This window comes from Thunnus maccoyii, chromosome 12 (assembly GCF_910596095.1).
Source record: "Thunnus maccoyii chromosome 12, fThuMac1.1, whole genome shotgun sequence".
Classification (NCBI taxonomy): Eukaryota; Metazoa; Chordata; class Actinopteri; order Scombriformes; family Scombridae; genus Thunnus; species Thunnus maccoyii.
This window is the reverse complement of record NC_056544.1, coordinates 25,576,352-25,594,907: the sequence shown is the minus strand read 5'-3', so window position 1 is coordinate 25,594,907 and position 18,556 is coordinate 25,576,352. Positions and strand designations below refer to the sequence as shown.

General features: G+C 41.0%; 1 protein-coding gene across 20 annotated transcripts; it reads right to left on the bottom strand.

Moving 5' to 3' along the window:
• Nucleotides 1-421: 421 nt before the first annotated feature.
• Nucleotides 422-16,936, bottom strand: LOC121908250 (sodium- and chloride-dependent betaine transporter-like). Of its 20 annotated transcripts, none has more exons than XM_042428139.1 (20): nucleotides 16,009-16,088; nucleotides 15,866-15,912; nucleotides 14,384-14,455; nucleotides 12,205-14,306; nucleotides 10,785-11,124; nucleotides 10,631-10,704; nucleotides 9,452-9,597; nucleotides 9,240-9,374; nucleotides 8,895-9,032; nucleotides 6,395-6,497; nucleotides 5,861-5,993; nucleotides 5,112-5,246; nucleotides 4,595-4,698; nucleotides 4,213-4,337; nucleotides 2,138-2,250; nucleotides 1,912-2,049; nucleotides 1,713-1,815; nucleotides 1,197-1,297; nucleotides 854-1,024; nucleotides 422-640 (listed from the first exon to the last, which is right to left on the bottom strand). In XM_042428139.1, the coding sequence occupies exons 6-20, from the start codon at nucleotides 10,639-10,641 to the stop codon at nucleotides 533-535; spliced, it is 1,764 nt and encodes a 587-aa protein (XP_042284073.1). In that variant the 5' UTR covers nucleotides 10,642-10,704; nucleotides 10,785-11,124; nucleotides 12,205-14,306; nucleotides 14,384-14,455; nucleotides 15,866-15,912; nucleotides 16,009-16,088; the 3' UTR covers nucleotides 422-532. The 20 variants fall into 20 exon arrangements, with proteins under 20 accessions (XP_042284073.1, XP_042284066.1, XP_042284076.1 ...); XM_042428132.1 differs by lacking the exons at nucleotides 15,866-15,912; nucleotides 16,009-16,088 and having other exon boundaries at nucleotides 12,205-12,283; nucleotides 12,384-12,449; nucleotides 12,527-14,306; XM_042428142.1 differs by lacking the exons at nucleotides 15,866-15,912; nucleotides 16,009-16,088 and adding an exon at nucleotides 16,848-16,936.
• Nucleotides 16,937-18,556: the final 1,620 nt, after the last annotated feature.

Here is an 18,556-nt window from a genome sequence, read left to right as displayed (position 1 = left end):
CCTCCCTGCATTATTTCTAACTGAGATGCTGAACAAAGAGCTCCAAATATATCAATATCTTGTTATTTTGACCGGTTTTTAGCGCCACTAACGAAGCTCTGCTAATTCAGTGAGGAACACATTTCACATCCTGTAAATTCTTCAAAATAAAAGTCTCCAATTATTTAGTCATTTAAAAGCTTTTAATTTGATGGTGTAAAGCAGGAAATGTGTAGTCTGCATCGGTCGGTAACTTAATACGACACTGATACAGCTGCCCCTTGGCAGCTTCCGGAAAACTGGACAATCAGAGCACAGTGGGCTCATCAGGAGGGGGTCTCAAAGAGACAGGAGCTAAGACTGCCTGTTAGAGGCAGAGGCTGAACTGAGGGGCTGCATAAAGGGCCAGCATAAGATGAACAAGGAGTGTTTTTTTAAATTGTGAATCATGCAAAGCTACTCTAGTGGAGTAAGAAAATAAAAATATAGAGCTGGAAATAAGAATAACAGGTCCTCTTTAAACAATGACAGATGAAGTGTCTAGCTGATGTGACTAAGATGTCTCTCCAAACGTCCTCAGCTCCATATGTATCCCATCCTCTTCCAAATTTCTTCTCTGTGAGACTGGATCTTCAACAGGATGACAAAGGACAGACAAACGCTGGAAAAAAGATGAGTGAGTAAGTTTACACACAACTTTAATCATTGGGACACTCAACAAGACCTTTTGGATTTGGATAAGAGAATGTCATGAGTCTTTCTCTTTTTCTTCTCATCTTGCAGAGCATCCCTCAGTAGATATAAAACTTAAGTTGAAATCATAAATCAGAAAAAGAGGCATCCAGAGTTGCAGGAAATTCTTTTGAACACTGACCTGTCTGAAGGTGCCTGCTGTCAAACACATCTGTCCAGCTGCCCACAGTGGCACCATGAGAACAGAGGAGAGTGTCATGGTCCAGCCAAGAGCGTAGGCCCAGTTGGGGTAAACGTAGCTGTCGTTAATCCTGAGGTGTGTGTAATCAACCAGGTACAGCATGAAGGAAATCTAAGAACGTATGGGGATAGGTTTTTTTTCCAGAGGGAACAAAACAGAATTTCATGAAAAAAGAAGAGATGAATAAGTACAGAAACAGTTAAAAGTAGCCAAAGGTTTTCAGCACAAAATGTCATTTATTTTATTTAGGAAATGGAACTAAATACAGCCTTTTCTGACTTACCAGTGACAGCAGAGGAATGATGTATCTCCAGCACACTTTGAAGAAAACAGATGGTCTCTGTCCAGTCATGTCCTCAATGATGTTAATAACACGGTCAGCACCTGATGGGAATTTAGATTAGACTAGTTTCTGTGTTGGATCTGGGATTTGCATGTGATTTCTAAATAGCAGTGTGTTGAGCTCTAATAGGTTTCAAAGTCATATGGAGGTTTTTATTAGTATTGCAGGGTATTGTTGCTAAAATGTGAATGACTGTGAATAAAACGGACAAGATAAACAGTCACTTTGAAACATTTGGTTACATTCAGGAAATGCAACCAGTCTGGCCAAAGCTATCTAAAATTAAATAACAAACACTCAAATTAGAAGCATTTCTATTTGTCCTATTTTATGAAATGGGGCAATATGAACAAAGTTATAACCTCATGATTTATTATTGAAAACAAAAATATTTGAAGCACAGATATATACAAATAGTCAGATCATATCATGTAATATAAATGCTTTTTTGCTTACCAAAACCCCAAGCCAGAGCCAGACACTCAGATAAAGCCATGAAATACTGAGAAGCTCTGGTACAACTATAATAATCAATAAGCTGGAATAGGTAAATCCCTCCCTAGAGCCAGAAGAGACAAGATTTGAATTTGAGAAAATGTTTTGAAAACAGATTGTGTGTTGTTTCAATGTGTTTTCATGGACTTATTTTATTCACCTCAGTGACCAAAGTCAGATGTATGAGGAAGAAGGATGAACAAATGACGAGGACAAAGATCTCATGTCTTCCTGGTTTACGAAACAGCTTCGGAAACAAGTCACTCACTGAGGTGACAAAACACTCAACTGTCACAAACTGGAGACAAAATAAAAAACAACTACATTAGTTTGTGCCTGCAATGCATTAGTTATTAATCAGAAGGTAATACCACAAAACAACATACATGTGTGTCAACACAGAGGAAAATCATCATCAGGAAAAAGCAGACAGTCCAGAACTGCGGTAAAGGCATCGTAGCTGTTGCCTGTGGGTAAACAATGAAGGCCAAACCTGGACCTGTGGATTGGAAATAAACAAGTTGGAAAGTACATTCTTTCTGTAGCTGTATTTCATAACTGAACACATTTAATTTCAATATAAAGGATATGGCCAATTTTCTATATTTTATTTACTGTCAACAAATCTTATGTGCAGAGCAAACCAAAAATTAACTAGAAAATGCAATTTCTGAAAATTGACAAAGCAGCTCAGCTCAGCTCAGCTCAGCTCAGCACAGCTCAGCTCAGCACAGCTCAGCTCAGAGATTGACATCACCTGGACTCCTTCATCTCTACTGAGTTCTGCCCAAAGCAGGGCTCAAACTCACAACCTTTGGATCTAAAAGGAGTTCAGAAATGACATGACCTTAAACCACTAGACTACTCACACATGCTGTGTAGTGCAGGAAAAGATGTATTTAACAAGCATATCAATCCATATTTTAGGTAGTAATGTTAAGGTGAGCTAGAGAGGAATTGAATTCTGGTACAGGATAAAGATGTGTGGCAACTTTGTACATGAGAGCAATATTATGAGGAGCACTGCAGTGAGCAAGTATCAAACACACAACCTTGTCATCTAATGTATTGCTGATCATGAGAGCAGTGCTCTAAACCACTGAGCCAACAGACATTCACAAAAATGAGAGGAAAAAATCTCCATTTTGATGAGGAAAATGTATTTGTCTCAAACCAGAGCTTGAAGCCCAGAGATTTGTACATCATTAGTGAAAGCAAGACTAGTTTAACATGAGAATGAATGATATGTGTAAAAAGTGTTTGAAGGAAGAGAGAATCTGTAAGTTTAAGAAACTGCAGTGAGAGAAGACACACATCCTGCAGACTGTATTGCAGTCAATGAGAACATGACAGCGACTCTCTATCAATTAAGGTTCAGATGTCAAAAACTATAAGTCCTATGTGAAATGTATTTACATTGTGAGAGAGAGGAGGCTTGTGGCAACATACTGAGGCAAGATATGTGCGTGAGGAGTTAAAATTGTGGGAGTGACAGCAGTTTAGAAAAACATTTCGGGCCTAAAAATATCTGTGCTCTCCACTGTGCCTGATCACATGACACACTGGTGAGACCTGAAAAAGTCCTCAAAACCCCTGACTTTGGGCTTAAATTGCTGAAAAACTACAAAAGATATCACTAAACAATCTGATAACTTTGATAAAGTTCAAAGTTTTGTGAACATTTTACAGTTTGAATGGCGTCTGTACGATAAGGGACTTCCGGGCAGTTGAGTGTCAAAGTGACCAAGGTTCCAACTCAGTTGGACGGTTCGTCCCATAGACTGCCATTATAAATTTTTCATGTTTTAAAAAATTATATAAAATCGCTGAAACGTGTTACATTTCAGAAAAATGCAAGCACACATCTGCTGAATGAGTTGCACAGATTGATAGTTGAATGGTTTTTATAGCACAAAGTATACAGCAGTTGAAACACAGCAAAAAATGTACAGAAGACGGAATAAGAATAAAGAGTGAGAAGAACAATCTTCTTCTTCCAGCAATCACACCTTTTTGTGGTACATGACATGACATCTTGACCTGACTTAATGAAGTTCTTTGAGAAATTAACAGTGTACTTATTGTCTTTGAAGCCGTTTCTTAACAAACTAATGCAACCACAATCTTCAGGCCAAAGGAACATGTCACCCAGTGCAACGGTGAGGCTCATTGATGTGTTTTTAATAGTTTCTGGACAACAACAGAAGTCTACAGCAGGCTTCATACACATGAGATTACATGAATATATGAAATTTGTTGACAATAAGACAAATATAGAAAATATATAGAAAATTGCTTGCCGCATCCTTTATCAGTATAACTTTGTGTGTGAGTATGTGTATGTTTGCTACATAGTGTTTATGAAAATATTTCTATTGTGATTTTAACATGAACTCTTGGGAGACTAGCCTTGAGCTAAAAGATATTCAAAAATAAACACATTTTAAATCTTTGAATATACCAGACTCAGCCACAGCGTCGACAGTAACACCCTGTTTCTGAGCCAAGAATCCAAGTACAGAGAAGACAACAAATCCAGCAACAAAGCTGGTCCCACTGTTCAGCAGACAGAGCCAGAAACAGTCCCTAGAGGTCACATTAAGACAGAATACCTTGTCAAAGAGCAGACATTTGCATTGGTATATAAGCTATTTTAGATGGTGATGTGAAAACTAGTGATGATTAATTGTAATATTAATGCATTGTGAACTGCATCGACTGTATTTGTTATTTTGCTTGTGACAATTAACTCTGACTCAGACTTTAACTTATTCAAACATCAGAGATCCATTTTAGTTAAAGTGCTCTTATAAAACTTATTGTGTTTTGCCACTTATACTTACTTGTAGCAGTTGTTCTTGTAGTCATTATAGCTGCCCAAAACAATGAGAGTTCCTGCGGTCAGGCTGTAGGAGAAGCATATTTGAGATCCTGCCTCTATCCAGACCTGTAATATAACAAATAAATATAGTATATATGTGGTGGGGAGTCCGCCATAGTGAAATAAAAGTAGCATGTACAGTTAATTCTCTAGTGAGTCTTTTTCCAAAGTGGGCTCCACTTGCTGCTCCCCTGCAGGCAGCATCACCTGGACAACAAAAATTGCCATGTAGCCTGAAGTCTCCTGTAGCCAAGCTCTCATCATAGATTCAAATACATATATTAATTAACTGGATGAACGTTAAAGTGTTTTAATAAACTCTTCAGAACTGTTTTCGAACTGGATCCAGATGATCTAATTGGACCCGCAAGTTAGAAATATTACCTGTGACTGATGGATTGCCAACCACTCTGGACAGTCTTTCTCTCACATGACCTAAAATGACTCAATGTGCTATACATGGTATTAATGTAAAATACCTCAAGGTTTGCCAGGCCGTTCAAATCTGGATACAGGTAGTAGTAGATCCCTTCCCAAGCTCCAGGTAGAGTCAATCCCCTGATGAGCAATATCAGGAGCATCACATAGGGGAAGGTGGCAGTGAAGTATGCTACCTTAAAAAAAAACACAATTTTAACATCATCTTTTTTGTGATAATAAGAATTAATGGGAATTACTATTAATAATTAAAATTATATTTACATTATATAGCACTTTTCTAAACACAATTGCAAAGTGCATAACAAAAAGAGTACAGCATAAACATGCTAAAATAATTACATTTTAATTAGTATTTACAACTATGACAAAATAAAACAGTGAAACAATGAGGACCATATGAAGATAAGAATTAAAAAAGGATAAAAATATAGCTGCATTTTTTATAAAAAAAGGCTTTCCAATGAACATGAGTTTCAACCCTGTTTCCTAGAAATTATGTTTATATACTACTAAATTTTCTTCCAAATTATGTTGTGTTGGCAAACGTAGTTACTGTGGAATCTCAGGCTGTGCTGTGGCTCATAAGGGATATCAATGTTATAACCAGGGGCCTGACCATACAAAGCCTAAAAATTGTAATCAAAATATTTAAATCAGTTCTAAAATGCACAGGGAGTTTGAGGTGAGCAACCGACTGAATTTAATTAATGAAAATAAGTTAAATATGAACTGTGGTTTCTACTGTATCTACCACAAGTGAAACATTTAGGATAAAATATCAACTCACCTTTGCAGAGGATCTGACACTTTTCCAGATACTGAAGTACGTGAACACCCAGCTGGCCAGAAGACACAGAACCAGCTCCCATCTCACACTGCCCAGCTCCTCAATGCCTCCAGACATGGCCAGCACTCTCCGTCTGAGGAGAGGAGAAATTACACATTAACATAACGTGACACTGTTTACAACACTGGATGGTGGCAAAACGTGAAGGTCATCTACGATTGTGTAATTTATTAGTGCACTTTTATAAAGTTGAAAAGACAGATTGAAAAAAAAATTGAACTGCAAAAACACTGAATCCTACATTTCCCATAATGCAACTCATTAGCATCTTTCATTATAATCTTCATGCCTCTTTGTATGTCCATGTCTTTCATACTCCACAGCCCAAGTTTGAAATGCAGGCTTTCTGTTATAAATTTGTTTTGTCCAAGCCCGAGCTGAGATGACCTGGGTGACATCATCAAACATCAACCACAAGACATTTTACAAACCTCAGACAGCTTTAAAAGAACATTAAAAGAACATTAGACTCACTCCCAAAACTCAGTAGCAGCAGAGGTGGTGTTGGTCAACATGGTCTGATTTATCGTCACATTTGGCCACATAGAATCCAAAGTCTGAAGACCCATACAGTTCACTGGTTTAGAGAACAAATGACAATGATAAATGTGAGGAATCACTACTACAAACTAACAGAGAACATTTGACAACAGGAAGAGAACAGAACAACTAGTGAAGAATTGACAGATAAACTGCAAGCTGTTGTTACTAGTTGTATGACATAAAAACAAGCGGTTACTGGTGAGAGCTTCTGAGAAAGTTCAACAAGTTCAGCAAGTACAAAACTTTCCTCTAATGTTTGTAATGCTTTATTGTGCTATTGGTGAATTTTATTATTTTCTGCTTAAAAAACTGTCCAGTTTCATCATTAGGGCCTGAGCCCCAAAGGGGTATTTTGTGTGTTTGTTTGTTTCTTTCTTTTTTATTAATCCGCCAATTCAACCCTTAATTTGACCCCCTAAACATGCTCAAAAACTCACCAAATTTGGCACACACATCAGGTCTGGTGAAAAATTTGATAAAATGTCAAAATGATCCCCTAAAGTGCCAAAATGTGCTCGATAGCGCCACCTATGTATCTAAAATGGCCGCCACGGCCCGTAGGAATGTCGTACAGAGATCAAACCAAAACTCAATTATACATCTCATCAAGACCTATAGATCATATGCTGACACCCCTGACCTAAATCCAACAGCAAGTCCACACACATGAAAGTACAACTTTTCCCCAATTTTGGACCCCGAACAAACGCTATCTCCTCCTAGGGCGTTAATGGTATTGGCTTCAAACTTGAATACATGTCTTATTAGGTAAAATTGGCTATCAAGTGTTTGTCTAACGGTAAGACACCTGGAGATGATGGTTTTGAAGTATTGAGTTCTATAAACGCTTTCAGGATATCTTGACTCCCTTTCTTACAATATTATATAATGATATTACGTCTAAATCAATGCCTGTCAGCATGCGAACAGCTGTAATTTCAACAATACCCAAACCTGGCAAAGATCATATGCAAATGAGTAACTACAGACCTCTTAGTTTGCTTAACAATGACTACAAGTTATTTGCTGAAATGCTTGCAACACGTCTTGAAAGAGTGGTTCCCTCATTGGTCCATTTTGATCAAGTAGGGTTTTTTAAAGGCCGTCATGCGGCAACCAACATGAGAAGGCTCTTTCAGATAATACATAGAGCCGCTTCACTTCAGCATCCAGCAGTAATGTTATCGCTGGATGCTGAAAAAGCATTTGACAGGATCAAATGGCCATATTTATTTTATACTTTAGGAAGATATGGCTTTGGACCTATATGTATGCAGTGGATTAGGGCACTGTATCACAAACCACTTGCCTGTGTGAAAACAAATGGAATTGTGTCCTCACCCTTTGAGCTAACTAGATCAACAAGGCAAGGATGTCCAGTCTCACCAATAATTTTTATATTGGCATTGGAACCCTTAGCATGTGCTATTAGAGCTAACCAACAAATAAGTGGTATTAATATATATGGTTATGATTTTAAGATACATTTATATGCAGATGATATATTATTAATACTCTCAAATCCAGTAACCTCAACCCCACACGTATTTTAGCTCATAAATGAGTTTGGCAATCTTTCAACTGGATGACTTTTCCAGCCCATCTTACCCAAACTCAGGTAGTCTGGAAGAAAGAGGGACTGAAATATCTTGGTATTAATATCATCTCCCCCATTGAGAAGATATTCGAGATAAATGGTCCTAAATTGATTAAAACAATCAGAGAAGATCTTGCCAGATGGAGAACACTTCCGCTGTCCTTGTGGGGTAGAGGCCTTTAATGGCAAATACCCTATGCTCTGGGCCTATCATGAACAGTGTGAGGCCGGCAGTTGGAAATGGATGGAACAAAAAATTGTTGGTGAGAGCAAAAAACAAGTATCCCTTTCTTCTTTGTGGTATTGTACAAAGCTCAATATAAATATTAAGAACCCAATTATCAGTTTTTCATGTGAAATAGCAAAAATAATTGAAAAGAAATGTGCAATTGATGGAATACTTTTGCTTTCATGTCCATTATGGGAGAACCCATTATTCGCTGCTGGAAGGAAGACTCTTATTAATAAGGAATGGGGAAGCCATAATGTTAAGAACCTAGGCCAAATCTTAAAGCAGGAGAGAATAATCAGATTTAATGAGCTTAAAGCTAACTTTGACCTCAATGATCGGTGTTTTCTGCAGTATCTACAGTTAAAATCTATAATGCAGACACTTATCTCTTAAGGTGTCATACTGTCCTCAGATAAAAATGCAGATAACACATTCATTCCTCTGTTTTCTGTTGTTTCCTTGACACTCTGTCCTCATTTGCTCCTTAATTTTGCTGTTTCACCACATTACATGATTTTATTTAATCTCACCTTGACTACTGTAATGCCCTGTTTATCTAACATTTTTATATAATTAAAAGTAAACAACAGTCAAACCTTTACCTGTATTCCAGGTGTTGTCACAGGTGACCCAGGGGAGCTGGGATCTGAATGAGAACACCAGGCAGAAGAGAGCCCAGACTTGGATAATAATGTAGCTGAAGTCATAAAGTTTCAACACCAAATGTCCATATCCAATTCCTAAAATACAGAAAAATAGTTATTATTTAAGTTAAAATAGTTTTAAATCTTTAGATCTAGTTTAGATATTCATTTGAGCAACACATTCAGAGTTAGTTTGAGACACAAACAATTTGATTCCTTATCATTTCATGTAAAAAGTGAAACTTAGATGTTTTTCATCATCTGTTGATTGTCACCTTTTTAGCTCAACATAAATCAACTCACCTTGTGCAAGTGGACAAAATTTCCTCCAACAGGTGACGAATCCTTCCTGGGTGTACTGACCAACTGTACTCTCCAGAAGGAACAGAGGTATCCCAACCACCACAGCTAACAGACCATATGGCACCAGAAAGGCACCTATAGGTATATAAATACAGAGATATGGATGATCATGTAATCAACTCTTCAGTAGATTCAGAATTTGTATGATTTACCTCCTCCGTTCTTGTAGCAGAGATAAGGAAATCTCCAAACATTGCCCAGGCCAACCACATTTCCTGCGACAACCAGAATATATTCTGTTTTACTGGCCCATCGTCCTCTGTCTCCATCCCCTCTCTGATTCTCTCTTCTTCTTTCTCTGTTCATGTCAAGATCAAGAACTTCGTCCGTTGTGTGTTTCTGTTATGATTCCAAAATACTGCAAACTGATCTTTGCTGCTGATGTAACCCCTGTGTAAATTCCAAGAGTTAAACGCACAATTTGTAATTTCAGCCGCTAGGGGTTTCTCAATCAAAACAATAACAAAAGCCGGAGTGTGATGATGGTGTGAAGTAGCAAGGGATCATGGGAGTTGTTGTCTTCATTGTTGAACAACCAGCTTCTCAGGGATAGGATTACTCCAGTGTTCATCGTTCAAGATGTTTTTAACGCTGTTACAAATCAACTGGTTTTCCTGTTAACTGGTTACCTTTATTTGTAATCGTCGGGAGTTTCCCATGGCGACAGCAAGATGTTCAAATCACAGAGAGGAAACTTTGCTGACCTTGTAAATGTCTGATTATGATTGTATATCACTCATAATTTCACAGACTAGACTATCCATCTGGTTAATTCAGCTTATGGTTTATAGAGTTCAATGAAACTTTGGGATCAGAAATATTCTTAACCATATTTTGATGTATTTTCTTCAAAATAAAAACTCCCCACCCGGGTTTTGACACTGGATGTTAAATATAAAGGAATACTTAGAGTACATTGTGCTACACCACTGAGCAATGTGGCTTTGAGAACTACCAATATACCCAAACACACAGCCTATTTGGAAGCAAAAACAACTGTATGTTATCTTTGTGTTTTGAAATACCTCTGCTAGATTACCTTGTGACCACTGTTATTGCAGTGATAGCAGCCACACAAGCCCAGTTTGTTGTGCCTCTGAAGTTGAACATTTTTCATAGATGCATGAACCATCAATAAGCTGAATTCATCAGATGAACAGCCTAGTCCATGGAATAATGAATGATATAACAATTTAATCTAATCTGCCCCACACAGACCCAGTGGAACCATCTAGTACATGATGTGCATTCAATCTGAAAAACAAAATAAACTTTGGGGTCACAAAGTGAAAATAAATTCAACATTATGGAGCTGAGTTATGGTTTCTTACCCAGTCAACATGGGTCTGTGCAGTCATTCCTGGGCTTTTCTCCCTACAGAAATGGCAAACATCCTCCATTGCATCTGTCACAAATATAGTTATTGAATTTTCTGTATATTTAGTTAAGCGTTTAACTAAATATACATGACCATCACATTCATACCTGACTCGGAAATCAGCATTTGGGCCATTTCCATTCTCATTTGGTTGACTGCCTCCATGTCAACCGGAAAGTCTGCCCTCTGTCCCCTTAATATATGCACTGCCACCTTGAATACAGATTGAAGTAAATTGTCTCATTGAAAGAGATGGATTAACTGACAAACTGGAAAACACACACCAGCACCCCACATGATGTAGTGTCATGTTGGTGGGGATGAGAAATTGTATCACACGACCACTTGGAGATGTTTATGTTCCTCCTTCTGATGAAGGCTCTACATCAGAGGTCACTAAGCGCAGTCCAGGTCCGGACCCAGAAGCTGTCCTATACGGACCCGGACCTACAGCCAAGACAGAAGGTTATGATTAAAAACCTGACGGGCGCCTCTATTTTAACTGGCGCAGCTTTTGTAGTCTTTACGGTAAATGTTTAGTCGCTGAGGAAACGCACAGACCAATTGCATGCGAGTGAAGCCATACCACGTGATACAACTCAGCCAATGAAGTTTGTGCATTCCAGGTAGGAAACATTGCGACTCCGCGGTGCAGACAGGTGAGAGAGAGTTGGAGACAGGGCAGGTGAGACGGTGAAAGTTGAGAAAAAGACGAGTGAGACGGAGAAAGGGAGAGAAAAAGACGAGTGAGACAGAGAAAGCTGAGAAAAAGACGAGTGAGACGGAGAAAGGGAGAGAAAAAGACGAGTGAGACAGAAAGCTGAGAAAAAGACGAGTGAGACAGAAAGGGAGAGAAAAAGACATGTGAGACAGAGAAAGGGTAAATACAAACGGATGAGACAGAGAAAAGGACCAGTGTGACGGAGAAAAGGAGAAATACAGACGGGTTAGACAGAGAAAGGGAGAGTAAAATAAAGAAGGAATGGCGCTCTCCATAAAAAGAAACGTGGACAGCGAAAATAGAGCATTCAATCCGGAATGGACAGACTCATTTCTGTTCATACTTCCCACTGGGAACACTAAACCAGTGTGTCTCATAGGTTCAGAAACCGTGGCATTAAACCACCGTTAAACCATTAAAACCGTTACATTAAACATATCAGCAGTCATACTTATATATTATTATTATTATGTTATGTGACAATAAATATTGTCAAAAAGCTTTTGAATTGTACTGAATTCATTTGATTTGACAGTCAGGTATTGATTACATGCAGATGTTGATACAACTACTAGGCTACTGAAATATATATCACTTTAAATACTTAGACATTATATCTTCCGGACCTTTGCTTCAAGAAATTTTCTCTAACTTGACCTCTTTAAATTTTAGTTGAATACCCCTGCGCTACATCATGGAGATAGAGGGGTGAAAATATGAGATGCTGCTTTGTTGGCTATATGAAATAGTCTGCCACACCAGAGATAATAGGTGCACCTACAAGGGATCATCCAAGATTTGCCTACCTTGTCATTTCATTGCATTTCTTCACCTGGGCACTGGTGGCACCAAAAGGGTCAACAAATGCTCCTTGGGGTACATAGCCTGTTAAAAATACACAGATGGACTCCTAAATATGCATGAAACATGAAGAGTCTAGGTGTGCTAAAGATGGGCATACAAACTTGGACAAAAGTCCACTTACCACCAGCTTCCAGTGTCTGTCCTTGCAAACTGCTCCAATAAGTACATCATATTTTGCAGCATCCAGCTACAAAAAGTCCAGTTGTTTAAATGAACTTAACATTCTGAATAAGACATTGTTAGAATTAGAATAATGATGCTCACCTTTCTTAACCCCCGGGATGTGCCATTCCACATGGCTGTCATTTCAGAAGTGTCTATGACAAAGACTTTAGATGTCACTTGTCTTGACACTACTTGTAAATATGCATTCAACACCTGCAAAGAGTTCACTTCGTCATTAATAGGCTAATCTGTTCCAACAAACTTTTAATACCCTGCTTAGTGCTAGATACATACCTCACTCTCCAATTTCCTTTCCAGGGGCAAGGCTCTGGATATCCGATGTGAATAACTTATAGGGTCCAACCTTTGCCCACAGTATCTCTCCCTTTCCCTAGAAGTCAGACACTGGAAAGGAAAATAAGTGAGTATTTTAAGAAGGGTACAGAGAGCGGAATGATAGTGGAATACAATACATTATGTTAAATGTCATATAGGTTTTACATATACATACCATTGCTTTGGTCACAGTGTGTGATGCTTGATTTCTGTTCACTGTGGCAGCTGGTAGTGGCCGGAGAGATGGGACAGTGTGTTAATGGAGGGGTACTTGTACAGGACTGTGTGGCAGAGGAGGCTGGTGGAGTGGAATGGGGGGGGTGCTGGCAGCATCAGGGGTGTTGTGACCTGTTGTGCTGTGGTGTGAGGTCAGAGGAGAGGGCCCCTCAATTCTTCTGAGCTTAGTTGGAACCCTCTCCTCTGGCTCAATGAAATGTGTGAGATGATCGATGTTTGCCGTCGTCTTAGTATTGCCTGTTCTAGATTGTAGTATGGCCCTTTTGTCCTTTAGCTCCATTATTATGAAAGGTCCCAGCATGTCACTCTCCATTTTGCCCCCTTTCTGTCGCTGTTCCCTTATATTTTTAAGCAGGACAGTATCTCCTGTTGTGAATCCATCATCCTGCCCCCTCTCCTCTTTCCTTTTCTTCACCTTTTGGTGGGATTTTCTCACATTTGTCTGCACCTGCTGATACACACCATGCTGTTTTTTAAGGCCCTCACAGACAACTTCCTCCCTCACTAGTGCCTCCACTTTATCATCCGTTATCTACAAGGGCAAAAACATAAGTGCATTAGTATAAAAAAAGGCATTACATTTCAATGATTGCCATATCCAAACATTGCAAACATTACTTTGACCCTCTTACCTCCCATTCACTTGGTACCTCAGAGGGGTATCTGGCCTCCCTACCAAACATTAAACAATAAGGACTAAACTGTGTTGTGAGGTGATTTTTTGTTCGTAGCCCGAACATGGTTGCTGCCAAGTTCTGGTCCCACCTATTAGGATCGTCCCTGGAAAGCTTGCCAAGAGATCTAAAATATTCAATTACATGTGGGTAGACAATTAACTTCATATATTCATAATTAACTGTGTTTTAACTTAACATTGTGATATGTATACTGCTGAATGGTGCTGTTAAGTTTTTCAACTAGTCCATTTGTTTGCGGGTGGTAAGGAGAGCAAAAGCTGCTCTTAACACCCAGTTTTTCACAGAGGCGTGTGTTAACCTTCCACAGTGTCAAAGACAAAACAAGTCAGCATGGATAAACAATTCTAGGGTACAGCAAATACTTGATTTTAACCTCACCTTATTTTTAATTCTGTCCCCTGATCTGTAAGCAGTCTTTGAGAAGCCCCAAATTTGTATACAAAATCAAGAATACAATGGGTTACCTCTTCTGCTGATTTGCTTTTAAGAGGATAGGCCTCTGCCCACTTCGTGAAGTAGTAAACCATTACACATATGTACTGGTTTCCACTCTCAGTGACAGTGAGCTTGAGAAGATCCATTCCCACCAGCTCAAACGGCTCAGATACCTGAAAGATATGAATGAGTATTATCTATACTATACTGGAAGGTTAGTTAGAGCACCTAGTGACACAAATAACCTCACCTCTATTGGGTTGTACTGTGATTTTTCCTTAAGGCTGGCCGGCTTGGCCTGGCATGCTGGGTATTGACTGATCTGGAAAATGAATGGACACAAAGTAGGCCAATATCTATCATAGGTCAAGTCTGCCTTTACAAGTACCACTGGTATCCGGAAAGAGAGAATACCACATGTTCTCATATCACAGTGGTTGTTTCCCCTTTGTGGCCACAATATTGTGCCTGAATTATAGATGCTAATCATCAATTTAATAAATGGAAATCATTTCAAGTACGTTTTATAAGGTTAATGAGAAAATTAGGGGTATATAAGTATATTCACTTAGCCATTTCTGGATGTCTGCCTCCATGCCAGGCCAATAATATCTGCTATTAATTGCATGATGGGTTTTATCAACCCCACAGTATGCCCCAACACTGCTGCAGTGGAAATCCTGGAATATAATATCTGCCTCCTCTGCTGACAGCACAACTTTAACTAAGTGCTCTTCGTGGTTATGCTTCCTCCTACAAATGTAGAAGAGCTCTCCATCTGGAGAGGGTATAGCTCCTGAATTAACTGAGCACCAACATGTCACTGATGAACAAAGTTTTGTGGATTTATGGGATTATTTACCTTTAAGGACAAAATGTGCTGCTCTTCTTTTAATTATGTATCTTTCCTTTTTGTCGCATCCCTTGGGGAATTTATTATGGACTTTGAAGTCCATGAGCTCCTTAATAATTTTTGGGTCCATGTTGACACAACTGTTGAATATTCAGTTGCTCATAATCATGGTTCCAAAATTTCTACTTATATGGAATTGTGGGTAATTGCATAATTGGATGAAAATTACTGACCACTTGCAGCTGCACTCATTTGGTTTATTGCTCTTATAACTTAATGTGGCAGGTGGCACTGAGCGGAAAAAGGGGAGGTGCACCAATTAGTGTGGTTTGTCAAGATATAAGGCTACCTGAAGGAGGAACAGAGGTTTTTTTGCTACTGTTGGTTCAGGCCAGTTGATTGAGGCAGGTGCACACCTCAATCCATGCTGGTATGCAGGGAAGGCAAGAGTGCAGGGATGACTGACCTGCTTCCCTGCTTGGTTGAAGGCGGCTGGTAGTCAGTACGAAAATAAATCGACGTATCAGAGCATCAGTGGTCCACTAGCTGCTCTTGCCGTGGGATTATTTGTATCATTTGTTTGTTTGTGTTTTTTGGGGGTTTTCTTTTCTGTCTAGTCTGCCCTGGCAAGTGAGCTGGTAGCGGGCAAAAAGATATGGGTATTGCCCTTGGGGCAGACTAGTTTTCTGTCCCCACGATTAACATTATTCAGGTTGCATCCCAGTTAAGCAGTCAGGGCAGGCTTAAGGTGTGCTGTGGTTGTTAGTCGGTTGCAGTGAAGATAATCACGTGTGCCATTTGGATTGTGCAACGCCCCTAGAACTTTTCAGCGCCTTATGGAGTGCATGTTTGGAGACTGCCATTATCAATCTGTCTTACTGTGCCTTGATGATGTGATTGTGTTCTCTTCCTCTGTCCAGCAGCATCTGGAGAGGTTGGAGGAAGTCATCTCTCGGTTACAGAAGCAGGGGCTCAAGGTCAAATTTTCAAAGTGTCATTTCTTTCAGAGACAAGTGAAATACCTGGGGCATGTAGTATCAGCTGATGAAGTTGCAACAGACCCAGACAAGGTTGCAGTTGTGAGAGACTGGAGGACCCCCACTAACCTGGCTGAGCTTCAATCTTTTCTGGGGTTTGCCAGTTATTATAGGCGCTTCATAGCGGGATTTGCAAAGATGGCTGCTCCTTTGTACCATGTGGTGGCACAATTGGGCTGAGGTACAAAAAAAGGTAAGACCCCCAGGGAGCCACTGGCCTCAGCCTGGACAGCAGAGTGTGAAGAGAAGTTTGGCCAACTAAAGAAAGCAGTAGTCTCTGCACTGGTGTTGGCCTACACAGATTTCCAGAGGCCATTTGTGTCAGAGATAGATGCAAGCCATGCATGTCTGGGGGCAGTACTTTCCCAGGATCATGGAGGGAAGCTCAGGCCTATTGCTTATGCTAGTAGGGCACTCAAACCTGCTGAGAAGAACATGCAGAACTATAGCTCTATGAAGCTAGAATTCCTCGCTCTTAAGTGGGCAGTGTCAGATAAGTTCAGAGAGTACTTGTTAGGGGGCTCCTGCACTGTGTATACTGACAACAACCCACTTAGGCACCTAGATACAGCAAGGCTTGGCGCAGTAGAACAGCGATGGGCAGCCCAGCTAGCTCCGTTTAACCTTACCTTAATTGAAGCTACTAGCAAAGTTTCAGGAGCAGGACCACACCTCAACCGCACCCCTTCCGGCAATCTCATGAATACTAACCAAACCCCTCTCCTCCTCTTTCGCTCTCGCATTATGCTCCAGAGCCGAGACCAAACATGTCGATTCAAATATCTTTAAAAGAAAAAACTACGAAGTTCCTCTTGCCTACTCACCATTTTCCGACCATGGATTTTGTTTCCCTATCCCCGTCGGACGATGACCTTTTCAGCCAGAATCAGGGCGACCAAATCCTGAGTCCCTGCCAGTCCACACCAAAGGATCCGGTTGACAGCTTCCCCGCCGCCTCAGTTCCCGAGACTCCACTTTCTGTGGCCCGCAAGCCACCCGGAAAGTGAGCGACTCCTTCAAGCTCAGTCTACTCCACGATCCACATTCCACCCAGTTCATCTCTCCTAAACATTCAAAACTACAGTTCACCCGAAGATTCCTCGGTGTCTCCCAGTCGATCTCCTCCCTCTGAAAGAGGGGATGAAGCGGTCCTAAGATCATTCATTGCCGTTGCACTCCCCAACTCCTTCGCCCACCAGGTTGGCTCCAGCTCACCGTCATTGTCCTGACACTAAGCCTTGCTACTTGCAGCAGGTCGCGGCGTCACCACACTCCAGGGAGGTCCCCCGAATGTCTGCCTGCTTCGAAAATCTCAGATTGGACTGTAGCAACTCTCCACAAAACTCTAAAAGAAAGAGGAATTCCGTTCCACCGCTCAGAAAACAAGGCCAAACTTTTCAACAAACTCATGTCAGCCGGTAGTTCACTCCACACCATCAACACCAGCCGTCTTCTGGGTGACGTCACAGCGCAAAGCTTGTCGCACCATGACGTCAGAGCGCCCGTTAAAGGGACAGAACAATCATACTCTCCAGCCCAAAGCCAAAGGAGTGGACAATATCAGAGAAAGAAAAGAGGATCACACGTACTACATAACACAAAGGATCAAGTAACCACCTCACAACTGCATAGCGTATTCTCATCTAATTCGGAAGAGGCACCAGGCAATACGATCCCAGGACCTTCCACCTCCCAATCGGCTTTTCATCCCTAATACCGGCGACCTTCACCATCCCGTGCAATTACCTCCGCAGCCTATGCATCTCGGCATCAGCCCATTCAACGGCTTACAATGGTGGGGGAGCCTGGCACCGGGATGCCGACGCCCCCCGCCATTCACTTCCAACAACTGCAGCCACCTGCCACGGCTGGGGCTCCTGGCACCGGGATGCCAGCGCCCGCTGCCATTGACCTCCAACAACTGCAGCCACCTGCTACGGCTGGGGCTCCTGGCACCGGGATGCCAGTTCCGCCCACTGCCTCCTCCCTCCAACTGCAGCAGCCAGTCTTGGCAGGGGCTCACAGCACCAGGATGTCTGCACCCCCTGCTGCCTCCTTCTTCCAACAGCAACCTCTTGCCTTTATGGGAGCTTCCGGCACCGGGATGACGGCGCCTCCCGCTCCCTCCTCCCTCCAACTGCAGCAGCTAGCCTTGGCAGGGGCTCCCAGCACCGGGATGCCTGCACCACCTGCTGCGGCGCTTCTGGCACCAGGATGCCAGAACCCTCCACCTTCCAGCCCCAGCAACCCTCGTCCGCTTTAAAATGGGCACAGGAGTAGAAACTATAACGTGTCACTTTAGGATCATAACCTTTTCCTAGTTTGTTTACAATGTATATCTCTCAGTGTGAGGTGTGACAGACTATCCTGTTTATTTTTAGAGTATTTTTCTGCCTCTGATTAGTCTGTATAGAGAAACATCATGTTTCTAAAATTGCGATTAGTTAAGGGCCGGGTCAGTCACTTAGAGCAGGATGGGAGTGTACGCTCCTCCGAGTCAGTGTGTGTGTTCTGATAATGTGGCGACTAGACA

Coding starts and splice junctions, on each gene's coding strand:
- LOC121908250 (XM_042428142.1), bottom strand. Junction 6,498..8,894: donor TGACAACACCTGGAATACAG/GTAAAGGTTTGA, acceptor TCTCTAAACCAG/TGAACTGTATGGGTCTTCAG. Junction 4,338..4,594: donor TACAAGAACAACTGCTACAA/GTAAGTATAAGT, acceptor TGTGACCTCTAG/GGACTGTTTCTGGCTCTGTC.